The sequence below is a fragment of the Nicotiana attenuata genome, chromosome 8 (genome assembly GCF_001879085.1).
Source record: "Nicotiana attenuata strain UT chromosome 8, NIATTr2, whole genome shotgun sequence".
NCBI lineage: Eukaryota > Viridiplantae > Streptophyta > Magnoliopsida > Solanales > Solanaceae > Nicotiana > Nicotiana attenuata.
In genome coordinates this window covers 23,017,169-23,029,789 of record NC_031996.1, presented here as the reverse complement: position 1 = coordinate 23,029,789, position 12,621 = coordinate 23,017,169, and the positions used below count along the sequence as shown (strand labels likewise).

Genomic DNA, 12,621 nt, shown 5'->3' with positions numbered 1-12,621 from the left:
GTCATGGTTGGTTGTGGCCTTGTTATGCTTGGTTATGAGCTTCTGTTGTAGGTTAGTTATGGATCGGTTATAGTTTGTTGTAGCCGGTTGTGAGTCGGTTATCCTTTGTCATGGTAGATCACGTTTATACAATCTTTCTTTGGATAATTCAGTATTTGAACTTTTCTTGTCAGATATATCCTTCATTGATGAATTATGAATTTTCTTATTACATTATGATATTTCCTGCAAAGAAAATTAAAATATTAGTATCTAAAAATCAAATAACAGCTTAATTTATACATGAAATTTTGTTTTATCAACGGTCCTTCCCAATTCGGGCCTAATTTCCCTTCATTCGGGTCTCGTGTATAGAGGGTAACTTTTCGTTGAACTAAGTCCCCGATTCTGAAGTGTCGAAGGTTGGTTCTTCTATTATAATATCTCTCAATTCTTTGCTTCTGCGCGGCCATCCGAACAAGTGCAGCTTCTCATTTTTCATCTAATAGCTCGAAGCTAGTATTCATAGCCTCGTGATTTGATTCCTCCGATGCATGTCAAATCTGGCACTGGGTTCCCCGACCTCGACTGGAATCGAGACCTCGGAGCTATATACTAAAGAGAACGGGGTCGCCCCTATGCTGGACTTCGATGTCGTTCGATATGCCCAAAGAACCTCAGGTAGAGCTTCTTTCCATTTTCCTTTTGCATCGTTCAACCTTTTCTTTAAGTTTTGAGTGATAGTTTTGGTTGTTGATTCGGCCTGTCCGTTCCCGCTCGGGTGGTACGGTGTTGATAGGATCTTCCTTATTTTGTGTGCTTCGAGGAACTCCGTTACCTTGTTGCCGATGAATTATTTCCCGTTGTCGCATACGATTTCGACAGGTAACCCGAATCGACACACGATGTGGTCCTAGATGAAGTCATAACTTTTTTTTCTCTGGCCCTCTCAAAGGCCTGTGCTTCCACCCACTTAGAAAAGTATTCAGTCATAAACAAAATGAATTTAGCTTTACCTGGGGCCATTGGTAGAGGGGCGACGATGTCTATTCCCTATTTCATGAAAGGCCATGGGGACAGGACTGAGTGAAGTTGCTCTCCGGGCTGATGAATCGTCGGTGCAAACCTTTGACACTTATCACACTTTTTAACAAACTCCTTAGTGTCCTTTTCTATGCTATCCGAGTAATACCCTGCTCTGATAATTTTATGAATCAAAGACTCGGCGCCGGAATGATTTCCACAAGTGCCTTCGTGGATTTCTCGTAGAACATAATTGGTGTCCCCCGGCCCTAAACATACCGCCAATGGTCCATCGAACGTCCTCCTGTATAATGTTCCATCTTCATCCAATGTGAACCTCGCAGCCTTGGTTCATAGAGCCCTCGACTCTTTATGATCCGATGGGAGATTTCCATTTTTCAAATATTCGATATACCTATTCCTCCAATCCCAAGTCAAACTTGTAAAATTTATCTCGGCATGACCCTCCTCGACCACAGATCTCGATAATTGGACAACGGTCTCCGGGACAATATCATTTTCTTCAACTGATGACCCCAAGTTAGCAAGTGCATCGGCCTCACTGTTTTGTTCTCGAGGCACATGATCTAGAGTCCACTCCTTGAAGCGAAGCAAGGTTACGTGCAGCTTGTCCAAATATATTTGTATCCTATCCTCTCGGACTTCGAAGCTTTTGTTTACTTGGTTCACCACCAACAGAGAATCGCACTTGGCTTCAATGACTTCTGCCCCTGGGCCTTTAGCTAGCTCGAGACCTGCAATCATGGCCTCATACTCGGCCTCATTATTAGTGAACCTAGAAGTTTTAATAGATTGTCTAATAGTACTACCTGTAGGTGGCTTCAAAACAATGTCTAGCCCGGACCCTTTCATATTCGAGGCACCGTCCGTAAAGAGGGTGACGTACCCGATTTTAGCAGAAGTTCTTTCTCCACTTCGGGTACGTGGGTCGGCAGAAAATCGGCCACGAAGTCATCTAGGATTTGAGACTTGATGGCCGTTTGGGGTTGATATTCGATATCGTACCTGCCAAGTTCGACTGCCCATTTGGCCAATCGGCCTGATAGCTCGGGCTTATGCAAAACATTTCGATGAGGGTGTCACGAGCCAAAATCCACTAAGGGTCGTGATGGCGCCGGACACTGCTGTCAGGCAAGCCAACTAAAATACTTAATTAGATTCCAATTTAGACAATTTTGAAAACCCAGATTTTCTTTCTAATTTCATAAGTAAAGATGCAACTGCTTCAATTCAAATTAAATAACAAGCAATTAATACAAAATATTAAAAAACCATCCCAGAACCCGGTGTCACAAGTGCACGAGCAATTTCTAAGAAATGATATAATACAACATCCGTCTGGAATACAGTGGACAGAAAGTAAATACAATATACTGGAAGGGACTATACTAGCTGCGGACCGCCTCGAATAATGCAACTCACCTAGTCCCCGAATCATCCGTGGTGCTACGCCCAGTAGGCCACTAGAGTTACATATATCTGTGCAACAAAAATGCACAGAAGTGCAGTATGAGTACGAAAATAATGTGTACTCAATGATTATCCCGTCTAATCTCGAAGAAGTAGAAACGAGATGGTCAACTTCGACACTTACTAGTGGTCCAATAATGATGTCAATAATTCATTAAATCGTGGACTTTTATAAACATGATTTTTAATCCAATAGGAGGAAACAAGTAAACAATTATTTTTTTTATAGGAAGTTTCCCAAAATTTCCTTTTCATTATTTATCCAAATATTCTCAAGCCATGAAGAGGCAATAACAACTTCAATAAGTTCAAGGCAGCAATACAGGCATGCGCAAATCATGCCGAGGCGTACGACCCGCTCCAACAGAAAATAAACTGTGCACTGCCGACGGTCGAACGGCGCGAACAATAGATGCATCTATTACCCCACTCGCGAACTATCCTGCGACGCGGTCAACATAAAATAAACAAATACCCTGCTCGCGAATCATACATGCGACGCAGGTACACATATAAATACAAGCTCAAATGGCCAATTGCAAATTTATCAGGGAACATTTATCCAAATAAAGGCTAATTCCCTTTTAACGATTTAAGAAAAATAAAGTTTAATCCTTTTAGAAATTCATTTACTAATTCAAGGTGCTTGAGCAATTCAAGCTATCAATAGGTTCACAAATAATCCAAGTATAGCATGCTTTTGAGTCCTAACTACCCGGACAATAGCATAATAGTAGCTACGCACGGACTCTCGTCACCTCGTGCGTACGTAGCCCCCACAAATAGGAGCACATAATCAATTATTTCACATATGGGGACAATTCCCTCTTACAAGGTTAGAAAGGAGACTCACCTCGCTTCGAAGATCCATAACCGGCATTCCACGCCCTTCCGAAGACTCGAATCGATGCACAACGCTCCAAAACTAGTCAATAATTATGTAAACCCATTAATATATGCTAAGGTACTCATTATAATCCAATTTATAACAATTCCTAACCCCGATCGAAGAGTTGACAAAAACGCCCTCGGGCCCACGTGCCCGGATTCCGAAAATTTCTCAAAGATAAAGTTTACCCATGAACTCACGAACTCAAATATATGATTTTCTCTTAATTCCATCCCCAAAATAGTGGTTAAATTCCAAGAATGCTAGTTTTCTAGGTTTTCCCTCAAACCCCAAGTTTTCTACAAATTTCATGCTCAAATCCATATATAATTGATGTATTTAACTCAAAATAGGTGGGATTAGCTTACCTTATCATTGATGATGAAAATCCCCACTTGAAGCTCTCCAAAATCGCCCATACCAAGAGAAAAATGGGTGAAATGAACTCAAACCCCGATTTTAAAACACCCTTCTGCCTCCAGCAATTTCCGCACCTGCGGTCCTATGACCGCTTCTGCGGTTCCGCAGGTGCCGCCACTCTACCGCATCTGCGGTCCTTCCCAGGCCCCCTTATTTCCGCTTCTGCGACTTCTCCACCGCAGGTGCGGTCCCGCATCTGCGGAAATATGACCGCATCTGCGGTCCCTTCTCTTCTAGCCCAAAACCGCATTTGCGGCTCCTCTGGCCGCTTCTGCGGCTCCGCACCTGCGGCCCAATTCTCGCAGGTGCGGTTATGACAGCAACCAGCCAGTTCAGCCTTCCAAAAATTCCATTTTCGATCCGTTAACCACCCGGAATCCACCCGAGGCCCCCTGAGACCCCAACCAATCATACCAACCAGTCCCAAAACACCTTACGGACTTGCTCGAGGCCTCAAATCATATCAAACAACGCTAAAACCACGAATCGACCTCCAATCCAAGCTTTATGAACTTTAGAATTTCAAACTTCTATTTTCGATGTTAAAACCTATCAAATCACGTCCGATTGACTTCAAATTTTGCACGCAAGTCATATTCGACATTACGGACCTACTCCAACTTCCGGAATTGGATTCCGACCCCGATATCAAAAAGTCCACTTCCGGTCAAACTTCTCAAAAACCTTCAAATTTCTATCTTTAGCCAAATGACTCCTAAATGACCTACAGACCTCCGAATTCACTTTCGATCGCGCTCCCAACTCCAGAATCACCATACGGAGCTATTCACAGACTCGGAATCCCCAACGGACATCGATAACACTAAAATGCACTTCAAGCCAAACTTATGAAATTTCTTCAAAAATGCTAACTTCCACAATAGGCGCCAAAACGCTCCCGGGTTATCCAAAACCCGAACCAGGCATACGCCCAAGTCCGATATCAGCATACAAACCTGCTGAAACCTTCAGATCCCGATTCCGAGGTCGTTTACTTAAAAATCCAATCCTAGTTAATTCTTTCAACTTTAAGCTTCCAAAATGAGAATTCTCTTCCCAAATCAACTCCGAACTTCCCGAAATTCAATTCCGACCACGCGTACAAGTCATTAACACCTGAAATGAAGCTGCTCATGGCCTCAGACTGCTGAACGACACGCTAGGGCCCAAAACGACCGGTCGGGTCGTTACAGAGGGTAAGTGGTTAACACACATATGTGGTTAACACACATATGGGGTGACACTGAAAATATGGCTTTAACTTTCTAGATGCGCTTATTAATGCAAGTGCCAATTTTTCTAAGTGTGGATATCTAGTCTCAGCATCTCCTAGAGTTCGACTTACGTAAGACAGGGAACTGCGTACCTTGCTCTTCCCAAACTAGTACCCCACTTACCGCTATCTCGGACACTGCCAAATATAAGTAAAGTTTTTCATCTACCTTCGGGGTGTGAAGCAGAGGTGGGCTCAATAAGTATCGCTTCAATTCCTCCAATGCTTGTTGGCATTCCGGGGTCCATGCGAAATCATTTTTCTTTTTGAGTAAGGAAAAGAACCTGTGGCTTCGATCTGATGACCTCGAAATATCGGCCTAAGGCGGCTATCCGTCATGTTAGACTTGGTACGACTTTCACACTATCTACGATAGTGATATCCTCGATGGCCTTGATCTTGTCGGGGTTGATTTCGATTCCCCGATTTTACACCATGAAGCCGAGGAACTTGCCCGAGCCGACTCCGAAGGCACATTTTCTGGGTTAAGCTTCATATTGTACTTCCTCAAGATTTCAAAAGTTTCCTGCAAATGAGTTAAATGGTCCTCTGCGTGCAGGGACTTAACCAACATATCGTCTATGTAAACTTCCATTGATTTACCTATCTGTTCCTCGAACATTTTGTTAATAGGCGTTGGTACATAGGTCCAGCATTTTTTAGCCCGAAGGGCATTACATTGTAACAGTACGTTCCAAACTTAGTGATAAACGAGGTCTTTTCCTGATCCTCCGGGTTCATTTGAATTTGATTGTACCTGGAGTAGGCATCGAGAAAGGTAAGGATCTCGTGGCCAGCCGTGCCATCGATCATGCGATCGATGTTAGGCAGTGGAAAGGAGTCTTTAGGGCATGCCCTGTTTAAATCCTTATAATCTACGCACATTCTAAGTTTGTTCCCTTTTTTAGGGACTACAACTACGTTGGCTAACCACTCGGGATATTTTACCTCCCGAATGGACCCTATTTAAGAAGTTTAGTTACATCATCCTTTATGAATGCATGCTTCACCTCGGACTGGGACCTTCTTTTTTGCTTTACTGGTTTGAATCTGGGGTAGAGGCTTAGTCGGTGTGTTGTTATTTCCGGTGGAATCCCTGTCATGTCTAAATGGGACCAAGCAAAACAATCCATTTTATCGGTAAAAAATTGAATAAGTTTTTTCCTAAGTTCGGGGGTTAACCCCGTTCCCAGGTATACCTTTTTCTCAGGCATATACTCGATCAGTACGACCTGTTCCAGCTCCTCAACCGTTGACTTGGTTGCATCTGACTCTTCGAGAACAACGAAAGTTCGAGGAGTAAGGAAATCCTCTTCTTCTTCTTCGATTACCTGTTTCTCCGATTCGGTCGAGGCTGGGGACACTGATTGCTATTTGGCCGTCTACTTATCTTTTGTGCTCGATTTTCCCGAGGCCGAAGACTCTGGTATCGGTGTCACCTCATCGACTGCAAACATTTCCTTTTGCAGCATGTTGTTCCCCGTAAACTATTATTTTCACACCATCCACTGTTGGGAATTTCATCATCTGATGAAGGGTTGAAGGTACTGCCTTTATGTTGTGGATCCATGGCCTCCCGAGTAGAGTGTTATATCTCATGCCGCCTTCAATGACATGGAACTTTGTATCTTGGATGGTCCCGGCCACGTTCACTGGTAGGATTATCTCCCCCTTCGTTGTTTCACTTGCCATATTAAAATCGTTTAAGACTCGACATGCAGGTACAATTTGGTCCTCTAGGCCGAGCTGCTCTACAACCCTCGATCTGATTATGTTTGCTGAGCTACCTGGATCCACTAGAACACGTTTAACTTGAATTTTATTTAACAAAATAGAAATTATCAGGGCGTTATTGTGCGGCTGAGAAATGCCCTCCGCTTCCTCGTCGTTGAACGATAGGATGCCCTCGGTCACATAACTCCGAGTTCGTTTTTCTCTGGTAATCGACACCTTGGTACGTTTGAATATAGGCCCCTGTGGAACATCGGCCCCACCAACGATCATATGTATTACATGCTGCGGCTCTTCCTGTTCATTCTTTTTATTGCCATCTCTTTCTCTGATGTGGTTCTTAGCTCGATCATTGAGAAACTCTCGAAGATGACCCTCGTTGAACAATCGAGCTACCTCCTCCCTCAGTTGTCTGCAGTCTTCGATCCTATGGCCATGTGTGCCATGATATTTACACATCAAGTTTGGATTTCTTTGAGAAGGATCAGTTTGTGTAGGTCTAGGCCACCTGGTGTCTTTGATCCTTCCGATAGCCGATACGATCCCCGATGCATCGACACTGAAATTATACTCCGATAAGCGAGGTACTTCCGCTGGATCAGTATGTTTATCAAAATCACTCTTACTCATAAGTCCCCGAGAATTTTGCCCTCGATCATTCCTTTGATTGTTTCGAGGAGGATTGCGCCCCGGGTCGTTGTTTCTTCGATCTGCGACATATGGCTGATACCGTTCCCTATTTGACCTTGGTTTCCTGTAGGTATCTCTCGGGGCCTTGACTGCTAATCTATTTGGATGAACTGAACCCGAGGGGGCTCCCAATTGGTCGTCCTCGACCCTGATCTTCGATTGGTAAAGATTATGTACATCAGCCCAAGTCACAGCTGGATACTCGATCAGATTTTGCTTCAACTATCATGACGCGATGGAACTCCACTAGTTCAACCCCTGTATAAAAGCTTGCATGGCCCAATCATCCATGACCGGTGGTAATTTCATTCGCTCCATTTGAAATCGAGACACGAACTCTCTTAGCACTTCATCATTCCTTTGTCTTATCTTAAAAACGTCCGATTTTCTTGTCGCTACCTTTATGGCCCTGGCATGTGCCTTTACAAAAGTGTATGCTAACATAGCAAACGAATCGATAGAATTCGGTGGCAAGTTGTGATACCCAATCATTACTCCTTTTGACAAAGTTTCCCCAAATTAATTCAACAAAACCGACCTGATCTCATAATCATTTAAGCCGTTTCCTTTAATCCCACAAGTGTACAAGGTAATGTGTTCATTAGGATCGCTCGTCCCGTTGTACTTAGATATATCGGGCATATGAAACTTTTTAGGAATGGGCTTCGGAGCCGCACTCGGAGGGAATGGCTTTTGTACGAATTTCTTGGCATCCAAACCTTTCAAGACCAGGGGTGCCCCCGGTATTTGATCAACACGGGAATTATACGTCTCCACCTTTTTGTCATTATCCTCAATCTTTTTCTCTCCCGACTCGATTCTTTTGGTGAGTTCTTCGAGCATCCTTATAATTGTGGGATCAATCCCCAAGCCATTACCGTTCGATCTTTCTGGCACCGGCTCAGTACGGCGAGTGATTTCTAGTTCGACCACACTTGGAGTTTTATGCTGACTTTGAAGTTGAGCGATAACAACTGTTGAGCTTGTAGCATCTCAAATATTACTTGGAGGCTAACTCCCCCATCTCCTACACCCTGTGTTCCTTGGCCACCAGGTCGGACTTCTCTGCGTACACTTCCCCCGGGGCCTGCGCCTAAATCCGCATTCAAAGCAATGTGTGAACTAACATCGACTGGTTCCAGATTTGGCATTTCCCCAGGGTTAATCGGTGGTACACCAGCTTCCGGAGTACATTGTTGTTTTCTCCGTGAAATCCAAGACCGTCATCGCCGTGTACGGGTGCGTTTTGTGAGTTTGACATGTTATTAACCTAAGAAAAAAAATTCTTGACAAGAACAAGTGTGAAAATAAGGTATGTTATCAGAATCAGTACTGAAATAACCACTATTATCTTCAGCCCAACGGTGGACGCCAAACTGTTTACCTCGAAATACGAGTAACAATTAAACTTGTTTGTGGTTTTAAAATACGTGATCTATTCCAATACTAATTAATGACTAAGAAATCAAATGTATAAATTAAAGAAGTAAGTTGAATCAAACCAGTGCTTAAACAAATCTTGACCTCGAACTACGATGGCCTCGAAGTTGGTCAGCAAAAATAGTAAAGTAAAGGCAATAAGAGAGTATATTCTATTGGCAAGGATTGATGATGTTACAAATGATTGGGTCCCCTTTATATAATAGGAAAACCCTAAAATAAGGTACATTTCTATTTACAGTAAAAATCTTATTAGGACAGTTATCTAATCGCCTAGTACGAATTTGTACTAACTCGTACAAATCTATTTTGAAATTTAGACCATGATCTTGGAAATGTGACGGGAGTCTTGCTCTTTCTGTTACAAAGAGATAAAGAGCATTATTTCGGGGTTGGTCATCTCGACTTCGGTGCCCATCGGGCTCGAGCTTGGTCCATCGGGCTCGAGCTCGGTCCACCCGAACTCGTAAAATCGGGCATAGCTAATTTCAACCGTGCATCTGGTTCTTACCGAAAAGTTTGAAGATAAAACGGACACTGACGAGGAAATGTATCACGAAAAATCTTAAAAGATAATTTGTGTTATTATACAAATTTATCAATCGGCGCATGTTGAATTTTCCGTTCAGTGAACAAAGTAAATCAGGCGAGACCTTGCAGTTTTATTTGTTTTGTCTAAAAGCATTAACCTCCTCCTGTAAAGGTTTCGTTACAACTTTGCGTTCGTGTGGGGGTGGGAATAGCGAATGTACCACGGAACTAAAAAAAAAATAGGGGTTAACCAGAATCAGACTCAACAAGATTTGGGTAAAACCAAAAGCAGACTCGTTAAGTGAAAGTAAATCTTGATACAGAACCAGTAACAGCTACCACAAAATCCAACAACATTTCCCTATCCAACAAACACGAGACTCACATTCTCGGCCACACAAAACCGATTAACAAACAATTAAAAGGTGCACATGCATAAGAAAACTCATCTAAGCCGCTCTCTCAACCCTTAATCTGTTGCCCTGCTTGATGTCCAAATTGCTCCGCCTTCTCCTTCACATCATGTGCCGCATGCGCAATTTTATCCCTCGCGTAATCAATCTTGGAAGCGCCGATCGGATGCTTCCCTGTGACGTATCTGTACATCCAGTAGAAAACAAAGGAAGCAGTGGCTCCAAAACCACCAGTAGCCAAGAAACCTGCAATGATCAACCCAACGGTTATCACAGCTGGTACAAGAACAGGACTGAATATCACCAGCAAAGGGGTAGCCACAGCTAGCCCGATAACGGTGGCCGCCAGCGTTAAGCCGGAGAGCACCATGAGTGAGCCACCCACGGTGACAGCAGTGGTGGTCTTGGCCACCTGACGAGAGAGCTGCTGCTCAGGGCGGGGTTGAATCTGCATTCTCCTTTTTCCTTGTGAGAATTAATGAAAAAAGATAGAAATGGCTATATGGAGTTTTTTTTAGTAGAGAGAAAAGAGAGGATATAGATGAAGAGTGGGAAAGCAGAGAGGAGAGATATGGGTAATATAGAGTGAAGAAGTAGATGGGGATTTGCATGGTTGTAACGTGACAGATAGAAGGGTGTTTACGTGTTGAGTGTTTTGAATTTGCATGACAAAGAGGTGTTTGTTGATTGACACGTAACGTTTCTTCTACAGACTGAAATTGAGCTGGCTATGGCATTTTGAAATATTTGCAGGCGACTTTATCAAATAGGAAATCTCTAATTTTTAAAATGTGGCAATATTTGTTTTGTGATAACGTTAATTCGTTTCAGGTCATGATAAAGTTATTGATTAACATTCGGTGACACGAGCATACATTTCGAAACCAAGTGTCATGAACTGAATTCTAAGTCTCTGAGTCACTGCTGTCTATTTGAGTTTTCACACTAAGCGCTAATTAGGTGTGAAACGGTTTAAATTTTTTTGCATGAATTTAAAAGGGGGATAATTGCATAAAAATACTGTTCATGCAGGTGCATTTCATCCGCATAGTCATCATTTTAAGTTTTCATCCGTATAGTCCATGAAAGTATCACGATATTACTTTATCGCCTGGGTATAACTTTACAGATCACTATGTGATTTTTTATTCTTTTCACGCAACCAATTTAATTCGATCATATACATTCCTATGGCAACTACAACGATGCAAACCAACTATAATGCAACTTGAAAAAAATTAAATTTTCTTCTTTTCCAAGTTCTAAATAGTAGAAATAAAATAAATAAATAATTAAAATTAAAAAAATTGCTACAAGTTCGCAACTTGGCAGAGAAATCAACAAACAAAATTGACTTTATAATCGATCGTTCGAGAAAAAGTAAGAAAAAATTTAATTTCAGTTTTAAGTCCACATATATTGTACATGTATAAAAATGTATAACTTAGTATAAACTCGTATATGGAATATGTAATAATATATTCAAGTATTTCACCAACACAAAAAAATAAATTTAGCTTTAACTGCACATGCAAAAGAGGAACTTACTTTCAAAGAGAAAGACCATTGCACCAAAGTTGAACAGAAATCGCGAATATAAAGAGTAATGTCGTATAACACTATTTACACACCTAATATACAACATTATACAATATTATACACTTATTATAATGTTGTATAATATTGCATAATATAGTATAATGATGTATAATATTGTATAATGATGTATAATGTTGTATACGAAAACTGAATTTCATCTTCAATTTCCTTTTTCAAGTATGATTCTCAAAACCAATGTTGATCATGCTCAATCAATCCAGTACTCTAGCTTCAAGTTACTAATTTTTTTTTTCAATATTTTTAGCTTCACCCAAATAATATCACGATATTAATCAACATCCATTTGATTTTTTTCACCAAAATACATCTTCCCAGGGTCTATTAAAAAAACTCATAATTGAAATAGGCTTAAAATCTCTGTCCAGAACTTCAATCTTGAAGAAATTTCAACAAAAATCAAGAACCCAGTTCAGCTTTTTCGGTCCAGAATTTCAATCTTGAAGAAATTTCAACAAAAATTAAGAACTCAGTTCTTTTCTTCACCAAATTCGTTCTCAAAGAGTTGCAAAGTATTCCAACTAAACCAAATCTCTAGGTTGAAGCTTCTTGGACTATTATCAATTAATTTCAATAGCACCCACTCGAATTTGAGCACGATTCTTTTATAAATTTTCAGATCTGAAAAGCTTCTAACTCGAATTTGAGCACGATTCTTTCATAATTTTCAGATCTGAAAAGCTTCTAACTCCCTCAACCTAATTTTTGATTTGAATATCAAAATATTGACTTCATAACAAACTTAGGAGAGGTGTGGAGAGAAGAAGAGAAGAAAATGTAGAAGAGCAGAATAAAGCTTGTTTGGGTTAAACATTGAAACTTTTATTTCAAGATATATACAATATGAGCTTCAATGGGTAAAATCCCAAAATATGGGCTCTTTATTGTTATAGAATTGGGTTGGGTGATATACAGTGTCATTATTCCTTTAAAATGTGCTTTCCGTATCACGTATCGCAGGAAAAAAAAAGAAAAATAGTACTATGAAATAGAGGAATTTTTAGAAATTGGTGTAGTTTAGTGGCTATTAACGTTTTATGGCTATCATATATATATATATATATATATATATATATATATATATATATATATATATATATATATATATATATATATATATATAT

The 12,621-nt window shown here is 41.0% G+C and overlaps 1 protein-coding gene across 1 annotated transcript; it reads right to left on the bottom strand.

The window, feature by feature from the left end:
* On the bottom strand, positions 9,745-10,448 carry LOC109231813 (oleosin 1-like). The gene has a single exon (XM_019397446.1). The coding sequence runs from the start codon at positions 10,332-10,334 to the stop codon at positions 9,930-9,932; it is 405 nt and encodes a 134-aa protein (XP_019252991.1). The 5' UTR covers positions 10,335-10,448; the 3' UTR covers positions 9,745-9,929.

Bases quoted from the DNA above. Each gene is read 5' to 3' on its own strand.
- LOC109231813 (XM_019397446.1), bottom strand. From the start codon at position 10,334: ATGCAGATTCAACCCCGCCCTGAGCAGCAGCTCTCTCGTCAGGTGGCC.